Genomic DNA, 12,659 nt, shown 5'->3' on the forward strand with positions numbered 1-12,659 from the left:
CTCTCTCTATAAATATAGAGTAGAACTAGGGTGTTCTTAAGTTCATCAAGTTTATTGTGAACTCAAGTTTAAAACTCATCGAATTGGCTTTAAATGACGAATCTGAACAGTTAAAATCTGTCTACTTTACGAGTGATGCGTCTACATATAAAATAATTTAATTTTGAAATTAATTTTGTACAGAGTCAAGTGTTCAAAAAATATTCAAAAAATGAATGCATTAAAATTAATTTATTAACCTTCTAATTTTGATCGCTTGACTTTATATTAAACTAATTCAAATTTTTAAAATTTTCACATGTATACGCATCACTTGTAAGGTAGGCGGGTTTCAATGATTCAGATTCGTCATTTGAAGCTGATTTAACAGATTTTAAACTTGAATTCATCAAAGAAATTAGTGAACTTAAGAACACCCTAGTTCTACTCCAAGTATATATTATTATATTCTAAATATGTCAACAATACTGACATAGGCTGATAGGCACAGCTTTTTTTGTTTTTGGTTGTTAATAGGCGTAGCTTTTCTAAGCATTAATGACGATGTTAATAAAATCAAGAAATTGTCTCTCTTTTTTGAACAACTACTTGTGCTCGTAATTACTTGGTATTATTAAAGTTACTGCTCAATCTTTGATTTAACTGTAACAATTCAATTCCCAATTGCATATTCTCCAATTTGGGGACAAATGGAAACTGAAAAATAAATGGGAGAAAATTGGCTCTTAACAAAAGAATAATATACTAATATAACACACAATGATAATATAATAATATAAATATAATAACTGCTCTGATTTCTTTCTTGTTCTGATTTATTTCCATAAAAGAATGACACCTCATGTCATTTTTAATCAGGCAATTAACTGAATTTTTTTTAGAAACCATAAATAAATAAATAAATTTACCAAACCAACTTGATTGTTTTGTTTTTTTACAAAAATCATAAGAAGAGATGCCATTTCAGTCCTTTTTTTTTTAGACCAATTGCCATTTCGATCCAGTTGTTTTCACAGATTTCGAGAAAAAATACGTTAAAAAATTGTGAAAATACCTCGTATCAAATTGTCATTTCAGTTCTTATGGTTTTTGTAAAAAAAATGATAATTTTCATAATTTTTTTTTAATTATGGTTTATAAAAAATATTTTCAATTAACTAATACAAAGAGATAACCATTAGTCTAATCACCCAATTATAGCTACGAATTAATGCCATCTCACACCACACAATAGGAGCAAACCTACATATAATCAGGCACCGCATATTAATTTCTCTCTCTCTCTCTCTCTCTCTCTCTCTCTCCTATATATATCTTCTCCTCTCCATCTCTCTCATGTCACCATGGAACATGGATGTCTATATTAGGCCATGGGTTCAATTTCTAAAGAATCCATGGCGTTCCAGCTGGGCTGTATTGTGCATAGCCTTGATAATATTAGGGCTGACATGGAATCAGAGTACGCCTACCCGGCTTATCGGATTTGTGCCCGGTTCATACCAGGAGGTGGACCCGAGAAGCTGTTCGGTCTTGTACCGGCCCGGCCGACCGAGGAAGATTGTTTCATCTATCGAGGAGTTTGGTGGGGTCGGTGATGGGGCCACGTTGAATACCCGAGCCTTCAGAAAGGCCGTTGAACAGCTAAGTAAATATGTGGCTGACGGTGGGGCCCAGTTGAACGTGCCGGCCGGCCGGTGGTTAACCGGTAGTTTCAACTTGACAAGCAATTTCACCTTGTTTTTGGAGGAAGGTGCATGCATTGTTGGTTCACAGGTATGCATGAGAGATACAGACAGAGAGAGAATAAAAACAGAGAGAATCTTTCAAAATTAAAGAAATGTTTTATTTTATGTTTTGTTATGAATAGCAGAATAGGTATAGGCTAGATTATTGGAGGAGAAGTTCAATTAGGTGTTAGATTCTTGATTAGAGACTTAATTATAGGATTAAAAGATACTTTATTTCTGTGGTACTGGTAATAGGACACCTGGAATTTCATTGAGGAATTCAAAATTGATTTTCTTAATGGGAAAAATGTACAACTCATTTTTTATTTTTGAGAATCAAATTTATCTTTAGGAAATTCTCAGTAATACTCTGCTTTGATCCCTCAACTTCATGAATTTTTTTAATGCAATTCAAATGCATATGTATTAATGAAAAGATCAATAGAAAGATATGGTTAGCATTTTTCTAATAAAACCCAGAAATGATCAGGATTTACTGAAATCAAATGTCAAAAGAGCATGCATTTTTTCCCTAATAAATAAAAAGAAGGTAAATTATTATCTACACATAAAAGGGTGCTTTGACTGCTTTCTTGTGCTCTCTTGGAGCCATTTATATTTTCTTGTTTGGAATTTTTTTTCTTTATTCTATATTCTTTAAAGCACTGATAGCAATATCTCAACCCCCATATATTCCTTCTCATCCACAAAAGATGATAAAATATCATATTTTTAGATTCTGACAAAATACCTGATTTTCAACCTTCATTTATAGTTCATTCCAACAGGCTTCTTCTCATATGGGAAAAAAAAAATGTGGAAAATATGTTGTTAATTTTCCTACTTACCAAATTCATATAGTAACACCAACAATTCTATAATAGTGTAGTTATGATCTTGAAATCAGAACAAGTTGCTCTTTTTGTGATTGCTTTGTGGTAAGGGCAGTTGGAATCTTCATTGCAACTTATTATGAACACTGTTTTTATATAGTTTATGTGATATGGGTAGATATATAGTCTGGACATTCATAATTGGATGATTTAGTTGGATTATGTTTTGTAGGACCCACAAGACTGGCCGTTAATTGAGCCATTGCCGTCTTACGGGCACGGCAGAGAGAGGTTAGGACCGCGCCACATCAGCCTAATTCATGGAAACGGACTTACTGATGTTGTAATTACAGGTAACTCCAGTTACATGCTTTAACCTGAAGTACTCATTACATGTTATATATTTTTTTTAAATTATAACAAACAAAATATTTCTAATTGGAACTGGGCTGATTTATTTTCACTTTTTCCAAATGAGAATCTTTTTATTGAGATCAAATTGAGGAGTGCTCAATTTTTTAAGATATATAGCTAATACAATAGTAGTTTAGTTAGTCAATGGAATATAAAATTTATGTTTTCTGATTTCCTTGTTGCTACCTTAATTAATGCAATCTATGAGAGCATGTGCCACTAGACAGTCAAATCTCTTCATTTGAAGTTAGTTAATAAATTAACATCACAGCCTTGTCTTAACTTACCTATGTTATTGAAATAATAAAAGTTCAAATTGGAACATTTTGTCTCAACTTTGAGCCTCTCTCCAGTAACTCATCAACAGTAGCCTCCAGTTCTATGGATAAAATCAAACAAAAAAAATGGATGTTAGGATCATGGTTGCCTATTGTAATTAATCAATCTCTCAAACCAATGTAATCTTAATATATCTATGTAATTGATTATTTTGCTTTATTTAATTATTTTTATTTCATCTGTTTACCATCTAATTTATGGGAAGTTCTTGATACAAATTACAGGGAACAATGGAAGTATAGATGGACAAGGGAGAATGTGGTGGGAATTATGGTGGAATAAAACCTTAAATTACACAAGAGGCCACCTTGTTGAGATTATGAATTCAAACAATATACTAATTTCTAATCTCACATTCCTCAATTCCCCCTTTTGGACCATCCATCCTGTCTACTGCAGGTAATAATTTTTCAAAAAAAAAAAAAAAAAAATTGCCTCAACTTTTGAACCATATTGAAATTGGAAGTGAAATTTAATTTAGAATCAGAATCACAAGTTCTAAATAAATCTATTTTTTTTTCTTTGCATTGTTCTTCATCTTTTATTGAATTATTTTATTTGATTCAGCAATGTGGTGATAAGAAATATGACTATACTTGCTCCTCTCAACTCACCAAACACTGATGGAATTGATCCAGGTTGGTATTTTGCATTTCTACCCAATTAATTTTTTTAAACTTAGCATGCCCCATTTCTAATATGTAATCTGACAGATTCAAGCTCCAATGTATGCATAGAAGATTGTTACATCAAAAGTGGAGATGATCTTGTAGCAATAAAAAGTGGCTGGGACCACTACGGCATCAAAGCCGCTCGTCCCAGCTCAAACATCACGATCCAACGGATCACCGGCACGACACCGACATGTTCTGGAATTGGAATAGGAAGCGAGATGTCAGGTGGAGTCTCTAACATTTTAATACGAGACATCTACGTGTATAACTCGTCTTCAGCCTTACGTTTAAAATCTGACAGAGGAAGAGGGGGGTACATAACAAATGTTACTGTGACAAATATAACAATGCAACATGTGAAAATACCGTTTAGGTTTAGTCGTGGCGCAAATGACCACCCGGACGAAAACTTCGACCCGAAAGCGCTTCCCAGAGTTAGCAAAGTGTACATAAGTAATATAGTTGGTGAAGGAATTGGTCGTGCTCCTGTGTTGGAGGGGATCGAGGGTACGGTCTACGAGGATATCTGTATACGAAATGTCAGTTTTAGAGGGGTGAAAATGAAAGAAAAATGGACTTGTCAGTTTGTTAAGGGAGAGGTGTTTGATGCTTTGCCATCGCCATGTGATGAGCTTCTGAGCAGGAATGGTTCTTCTTCTTCTTGGTGTAGCAGTCAACACTGACCTTCACAGGATTCCTTTAAGATTCGTGTCGATTAATAATAGACAGTTCAAATTTAACTTTATACCTCGTCTATATATACTGAATTTTTTTGATAGGTAGATAGATAGATAACACATAGGTAATAGGTTTCTTCTCTCTATTCTTTTCTTTTTTCTGTTCCTGAAGTAGAGACTTAATTGCAAGGAAATATTCATTCATTCATTATTCATTTCATTTCTTCATTCACTTGTACATTTTAGATTTCAGTTACATTTTTCTTTTGTGAAAAGATATTGAAAATCCAGCACCATATGAATGTCCTCTTTTAAACCAATCGCAGCAAATTATTATCATTTATACCGCGTTCACAATTTCTTACTTCATTCTATTTTTCATGTTTTATTGCTGGAAAATATGTAATTTGATAAATTTTTTAACAATAATTTTATATATGCTCAATTATTTATCCATCCAATTAAATAAGAGCATCTACATCCGCTTTTATTTTTTACTTTTAAATTAAGTATACGTTGTCGCTTTCAATTTTTGTTGTCAATGAATTGAAGTACAGATTGTAATAATGGAAGTGGGGTGCACGCTTATAAATTCTGGATTGATATCGTAAAAATAATTTATACTACTTAAAATTGAAGATAAATTAATTAACACTTTAAAATAATTTACACTCGGATTAATTAGAGCACCGATTCTATCAGGTCTCTTTCTCTTTTTATCTGTTCCTCTATTAGTTAGATCCAGAAAGTCATATTCACAAATTAAAATTCAAACATCACTGTTTATTATAATGTTTATATCGCAGTAATTAAAAGCTAGGTAAAACAAACACAAGTCTTATTTGCACATATGTTCCTCTTGTATTTCCAAACAAAGTTCTATTTCGAACCGGACTTATTAAAAATTTATATCATACAGCTATTAAAATATATTCAAAATGATAATAATTTCAGTAATTAATTATATAAAATATATCAGTGGTTTGGGCTCATGTTTATATCAGTGGTCCACTGGTATTTATTTTTTGAAAGAAACAGAGGTCGAGCCTCTATTTTATTGATAATTATTTTGATACATAAGTCATGTTACAAAACAAGAAATCTAAAATAAAAAAGGAAATGTAAATTTAGGGGCTCCAGAAGAGCACCCACAAAGGAAAAAATAGTAACAGTAACTCAGGAGTTACTGGTAAAACTACTGTAATAGCAAGAAAATTAGAAAAGCTTATATCTTATTTCTATATGTCGTATCTCTTTGCCAATCTTGATGACATCTCCCCCAAACTGAGTCTCCACTGGTACGCTGGTATTTATGGGCAGGTATATATATATGGTGTTTGTACTAGACTATATATGGCAAATCGTGCCACCACAATATGGGCAGGACACATGCCTGGATCACTTGACTATAAAATGTGCCACCCTTGAGTTCTACTTGTTTATACCTCATGTGTTCCGGGGTTTATATCTATTGTGCGCTGAAGTTTATACAGGGGTGCGTTACGTTGGTGGTTATATTAGTGGTGCTCCGATATTTATATCAGTGGTGAGCTGATCTTTATATTAGTGGTGCGCTGGTATTTATGAGCAGGACCCTTGAATTATACTTTTTTACACATGCTGTTTTACCTTTGGTGTGCCGGGATTTATATAAGTTGTGCGCTGGAGTTTATACCTAGGGTACTGTCTTTGTGTTTACATCTGTGGTGCCTTTGGGTTTATATAAACAAAGTACTTGGATACCCCTTTCACCCTTTTAATAAATTAGACAAAATTAGTTGGTTTATGCCCTAAAGAATAAAATATTGCTAAAAAAACACAATCTTGAATTTTGATTTACAAGAACTATCGTTTACCAAGAAGTTTTGTTCAATCACAGTATATCATGACAATAATTGTTTGCTTATTTGCATTAGTAACATTTCTAATTAAAACGGTTCTCAAGTATGACCAATGTTAAAAAGGCGGAGTATGTTTGACTGGTTTCTGTACTTAATTGAACGGTATGAAAGATTACAGTAAAGTGTTATATAAGGAAATTCTATTAATGAGCTTCCATGAAACTGTTATATCATTTTCCTTATTTTGATGCTACCTTTGGAAAATTCTATTAATAAGGAAAGATTACAAATCAAAATAAGGAAATTCTATTAATGAGCTTCCATGAAACTGTTATAAGGAAATACAGAAGGCATACCTATAGAAAAGCGAAAATACAGATGCTACTCTTGGAAAAAGCAAAAATTCTGCGGGGAGGCCGCCGTGCAGCCTCCTGTGGCGGAACAATTGGCTCCGTTGGATCAACCCCAGGAGACTATTGTAGATAGAATCTTCTTCACCATCCCCATCCCCACCAGCACCTCCTGTTTTGATGATAAAAACTAAAGATTACAGTAGATTATAAATGATACCATAAAGAGTATAGTAGATAGAATCTCACCTTCACCATCCCAGCACCTCCTCCTCCACCATCCCCACCAGCACCTCCTCTTGTTTTGGTTGCATCGGCTTCATCACCACTTGTTTCAATTGACTCCATTGCCACCTTTGGCTCCACTATCTTGTCAGAAGTTCTACTGCATTTTTCTTTGCATCTATCTCTTCGAGCGGCACCTCTAGTACGAGCCATTTATTTGATTGCCTCAGTTTCAGAGGATGACTCATCACCTCTTGCAGCGGCACCTCTAGTACGAGCCATATCTAACATTCGCAAAACACATAAGCTTGTTAGCAAGAAAATAGTGCTATAAATAATTTAAAGAACACTTTCAATCAAAAATCCTAAACCTATAGCAAATGGCTAAAGAGCTAGTTCACCATGCAAAGTTCATCTTTAAATACAAAAACCTATATCTCAAGGAAGTTCAACATGTCAAGGTACTTAACGCAATCGATCCATTTTTCATGTGTTCAGTCATTTTTCCAAACAAATGTTTGTTTAACAACTCCTTATTTTTGTGTCATGTGAATTATTTGTGTTTTCATTTATATAATTAGTGAAGTTCTAATATTTTAAATAAATATTTGAACGGTTAATTTTCTCTGCCGATTGCATTTCCAATTTTATCGTGTTATTATTTATTTTTTCGCTTGTATGACTATGACAAATATTTTTACGACTATTTTAAATTGGCTAATTTGCAATTTAATTCTAATATTTTGAAAGTTATACGAAACCACAAAGGAAATAAAGAGGTAAGACTTTCACATTTGGCCAATATAATTCTAGTCAAATTTTGAGACAAAAGTTTTGTTACCTCGGTATTGGATTTTATAATATGATTTCAAATCTTTAAAATCAAATTAAGTGAACTCTATTCTCACTCACCATACATTCTCCAAATTGTTTAATTAGAAAGTCTTTCAGCATACTAGCAAAGTATTAATCATTAATTTTGTTATAACCAAACACTAAATATACACGTGATCTGCTCTTTTAGTCTTTTAATTATTCCTTGGTTTGACCTCAAAAAAAAAATATTGTTGTCAAGTAATAACTAATTATATATCTCAAACCATTATAATATATAGTAATAGTACATGTGTATAGTTCGACCCTCCTATTCATTAAATAGCCAATTAACAACAGAAACAAATCATCCTCAATTCACACTAGCACAAGCCTCATGTGCACTACACCAAATATATATATATTTAAAAAAAAAAATTGATGTGTTTTTCTGGTGCTTTGGGCTACTTTTAATTGTTGGATATATAACTTTTTATCTTAAAAACTGCATCCAAACATTATACGTCAAACCTTCATTTTAATAGGAAATTAATTAATCAAGTACTGTTAATTTGTGCTGTAATTCAAGTACATAATAAGTAAAATATAGAGGAACTAAAGATCTCACAAACTTCCACAACTTTTAATTTATAAAAACCTTTAGTTTCATGCATGCTCAAAGTTTTAATTGAACGGAACAAATATATCCCTCCTTGTCATGAAATGCTTAATTATACAAAAAACTTTGAGCAACGAACGGATTAAATTGTTTCCAGTGCAAGTAGTGATTAAATGTTTTTAGTTGATACTGGCACATTCCTTTTTGTTAATGGTATATATTAGTTATACTGTAAGTGTTTCTTTCTCCAGTTGTTTGGAGTTAGAAGCAGAACATCTATTTGGTTTCTAATGAAATAGATGGAAAACCATTTTTTCTTATATTGATTAATAAGGATTATAAAATGAAAAAAAAAAACGCACCATTAAGATTTCATGAAGAGGTGCAACGGTAAAAGTCATTAACAAAATAATCTGTAGTCTTTAGCAAAATAATAACTCACCATTAAAGAAATATATATTCTACTTAACTCTCTAATTATCAAATATCGCAAATGGAGAGTTTAAGCAAATTTATTGAATTGAAAATTTTGAGTTTTTGAATTAAAGTTTCAACAGATTGCTCGGTGAATTTCTCAACAGTATAGATATCTAGATATTTAAAAGTTTGATTTTTTTTTTTGTCAAAAATATAAGAAAGTTCTTCATTTTAGACGAAACACATATAAGGAGGACAATTTCAATTGAACACATATTTTCTTATTATGTAATTTGACCATGAGAAACTTTTACAAACATCTTAATTCATTTTTTTTTCCTTCTAATTTTATATGGCAGTGTAGCAAGAAAATAGTCAAAATACATAATTAAGCAGTTGTTCAATATGTTAGGCGAAATAAAGGCGAAAATGGTGGATCGTTTAAATTTTGTTTATAGAAGTAAAATATCAAAACATCTATCTTGAGATTACTTTTTTTTTTGTTATTTTTATGTAAAATTGAAAGATAAATATTAATGTTATATGAAAGTTTTTCTTTGAATTTTGTATTTTTGTATTTTATATTATAGTTATATTTTATATTATAAATGTAACAATATTTATTCATATTAAAAATCTGCTATTCAATGTTTAAATAAATAATTGCAACAAAATATTGATTGAAAATAGATTGTTTCAGCATAACAATTATGATATATTAAAATATTTATCGTTGTATTAGATTTGTTAATTACAACTATATCAATGGTTGCAATATAATTTTGCTACGCATTTTTAACAACTAAAATTTTAGTGTATTTATTAAACATGTCACAACCATAAATTTTATTGCAATTCACAACATTATTACAATTGTTTTTCAGTTGCCTTAAATGCGCAATAGCAACTGTTTATTTAATTGCAACATATTATTGTTACCAATTTCTTACAACTCAAATTTAATTGAATTTAATAACAACTTGCAAGAATTCATAGATTCTGGTTGGGACAAAATTATAGTTGCAATAGATAAACACAATTGCATCCAAAAATTAATTATGAATATATTGCAACAAAATCTCTTGCAACTACCAGCAACTGATTTTCTTTGAGGCAAAAATATTTTATTACAATCAATTTATAACTATTGTAACTAAAAATTTGGTTGTCCGTACACACCTCAGTTCCACAAATTTAAAATTAGTTATCTCCAATATCATAGCACAAATTTATAAAAGATAAAATGTATTGGTTTTGTTTAATATATATATATATAATTGGTTTTGTTTAATATTCATATCCACGGATATATTGTATAAACTATATGAAATTATTATATATAAATGATAATATGAATCTGATCACGCGTTTCATTAGTAGTAGGCATGCATAATTCATGTGCTCGTATTGGATGCTTTTAAGAGCTCGTTTTGTGGCACAACACATTTGCTTTTAGAAAGTCTCTAAGCATACTAGTTGATGCTAAGGTTGTTTTCTCTTCTGTTCCGTGTTTTGACTTCAGAAATATGCTATGCTCACCAAGCCTCTTTGGTAAACATAAATTTATAGTAGCTTTAATTTATCTATTGCATTCAATTGTTTGCCTTTTGTTGTTGTTGTATTGGACACAACTAATCTGGTACTAGTTTTATGAGTCTTGTGAGTAACCTGGTATGTTTTCATGATGGTATGAATTGATCTCATGCATTGAATTTTAATATTTGTCAATTGGTTGATCAGTATTTTACTATTTTTTTTTTAATTTTGTTTTAGTATAATCTAAATTTTACAATTTACTTTGTTAAGGGATCTGAACAAGAAGATGGAGGAGGAGAAGAAGAGGAAGAATAATTTAATACTTGTAAGGATTTTGTGGCTTTAAATTTTGTATAGTTGTAGTTAAAGAAATTGGACTTATATATAAATAATTTTGGGGGTTTCTATTTTTTTTTCTTTTCGGTTGTTGGAAATTGGACTTATTCACAAATTTTTCTTTTAGAAAAAAAAAAAGAGAACCTTTGTTAGATTTGGTACCAGCTGCAAAACTGGTACTGGTACTGGTACTGGTACAGTGTGATGACTTACAACCATAGCAACATTGGACCCCAAATCAGAAATCATACACTATATATAAAGATAAAAGTTCAATAATTACATTCTTTTTTACACAGAGTACGCAACAACTTGCTTAAATTATAAAAATTTCATAGACTTACAATTATAACATTACAGTTTGAAAGATCAATTAATACTTTTTAACAAGATGGTGAGAAATTAAGTCATAAAGAAAACCAAGGCTTTCTGGCAAAGAAAGCCCAACTTGGTGAAATGTTGGCCTGTTTCGTTTTTCAAAATGTTTAAGGAATTAATTTGTACTCGGTGAAGGCTCTTGAGTTCTTCTAAATTATTCTCAATCATATTTGCGTTCTCGTCAGAATTTTGATATATTTGTTTTGTAAATGTGAAATTTATAAGTTTTTGGTTTAGATGTTATTGCGTGGTGGGGTTTAAATGTAAGATCGTTGACCCAAGTATTCTAGAATTCAGATCCAATATCTAACATGGTAGAATTAGATCCGAATTTTTTATTTTAATTTGGCACAAATCTTAGAGAGATGTCACTGGTACGACACCGAACAGTTCAAATTTTACTTTATACGGTGAGGTATCTCGTCAATACTTCTATTTTTTTTGTTTCTTTTTTATACCTTTGAGGAATTTATTTTAGTTATCTTTTACATGCTGACAAGAAGAAATTTGTAATAATCATTCATTATTTATTTGTTTATTTCATTCCTTCATTCATTTGTTCATTTTAAATTATTAGTTTTGATCGCGAATGCAATAAAATAAATAAATAATATAACTAAATTGAGATTCTGTACAACTTTTTTTGCGAGAAGATATTCAAAATCCAGTACATGAATTTCCTCTTATAAACCCAACTTGATCCGTTTGATCAAATCGATCGCACCAATTTATATCATTTATCGATAATAACGATCGAGGATCTATATCACAATTTCTTAATTCATTGTTATGATTTCCATATTTTATATCTTGAAAATAAATAGCTTGTAATTCGATATATTTGTTTTTAACAATTACTGTATATAAATAAATCATCCGCAACTCATTTGCTTATTTTTGTTGGTAATTAAGGAGCAGAACATTTTATAATTATATGTTTATAAAAAAATGGAAAACAAAATACTTGATAAGTATCAGACAAAAAAGATATTCGAAACTAATACAAAAGAATTATTAAATAATATCAACATGATTATAAAATATATCCAATATTAAACTTATGTTATTCATAAATAGCCAAAAATGTTATTTTTGTATCGTATTAAAACTATTTATTTATTATGATATTATGTAATATTTAGTATTTTTATGTTATTTTGTGCAAGATTGGATGTACATTCAACACATGGGTCAATTGACTCTATTAATTTTAATATTTTTATTTATACATAATTTCTATATAACTTAGAGTGGAAAAATGTTATTTTTGCATCGTATTAAAACTATTTATTTATTATGATATTATGTAATATTTAGTATTTTTGTGTTATTTTGTGCAAGAGTGGATATACATTCAACACATGGGTCAATTGACTCTATTAATTTTAATTTTTTTATTTATACATAATTTTTATATAACTTAGAGTAAAATATTATGGGTATTATAAAATTGATCATATTTGCAATATGAAAATATTAT

At 30.4% G+C, this 12,659-nt stretch overlaps 1 protein-coding gene across 1 annotated transcript; it reads left to right on the plus strand.

Moving 5' to 3' along the window:
• The first annotated feature begins 1,164 nt into the window (after positions 1–1,164).
• Positions 1,165–4,877, plus strand: LOC144547857 (Pectin lyase-like superfamily protein). Its single transcript, XM_078296543.1, has 5 exons — positions 1,165–1,773; positions 2,793–2,913; positions 3,538–3,712; positions 3,881–3,951; positions 4,027–4,877. The coding sequence occupies exons 1-5, from the start codon at positions 1,336–1,338 to the stop codon at positions 4,668–4,670; spliced, it is 1,449 nt and encodes a 482-aa protein (XP_078152669.1). The 5' UTR covers positions 1,165–1,335; the 3' UTR covers positions 4,671–4,877.
• Positions 4,878–12,659: the final 7,782 nt, after the last annotated feature.

Source organism: Carex rostrata, chromosome 32, assembly GCF_964058835.1.
Source record: "Carex rostrata chromosome 32, lpCarRost1.2, whole genome shotgun sequence".
Classification (NCBI taxonomy): domain Eukaryota; kingdom Viridiplantae; phylum Streptophyta; class Magnoliopsida; order Poales; family Cyperaceae; genus Carex; species Carex rostrata.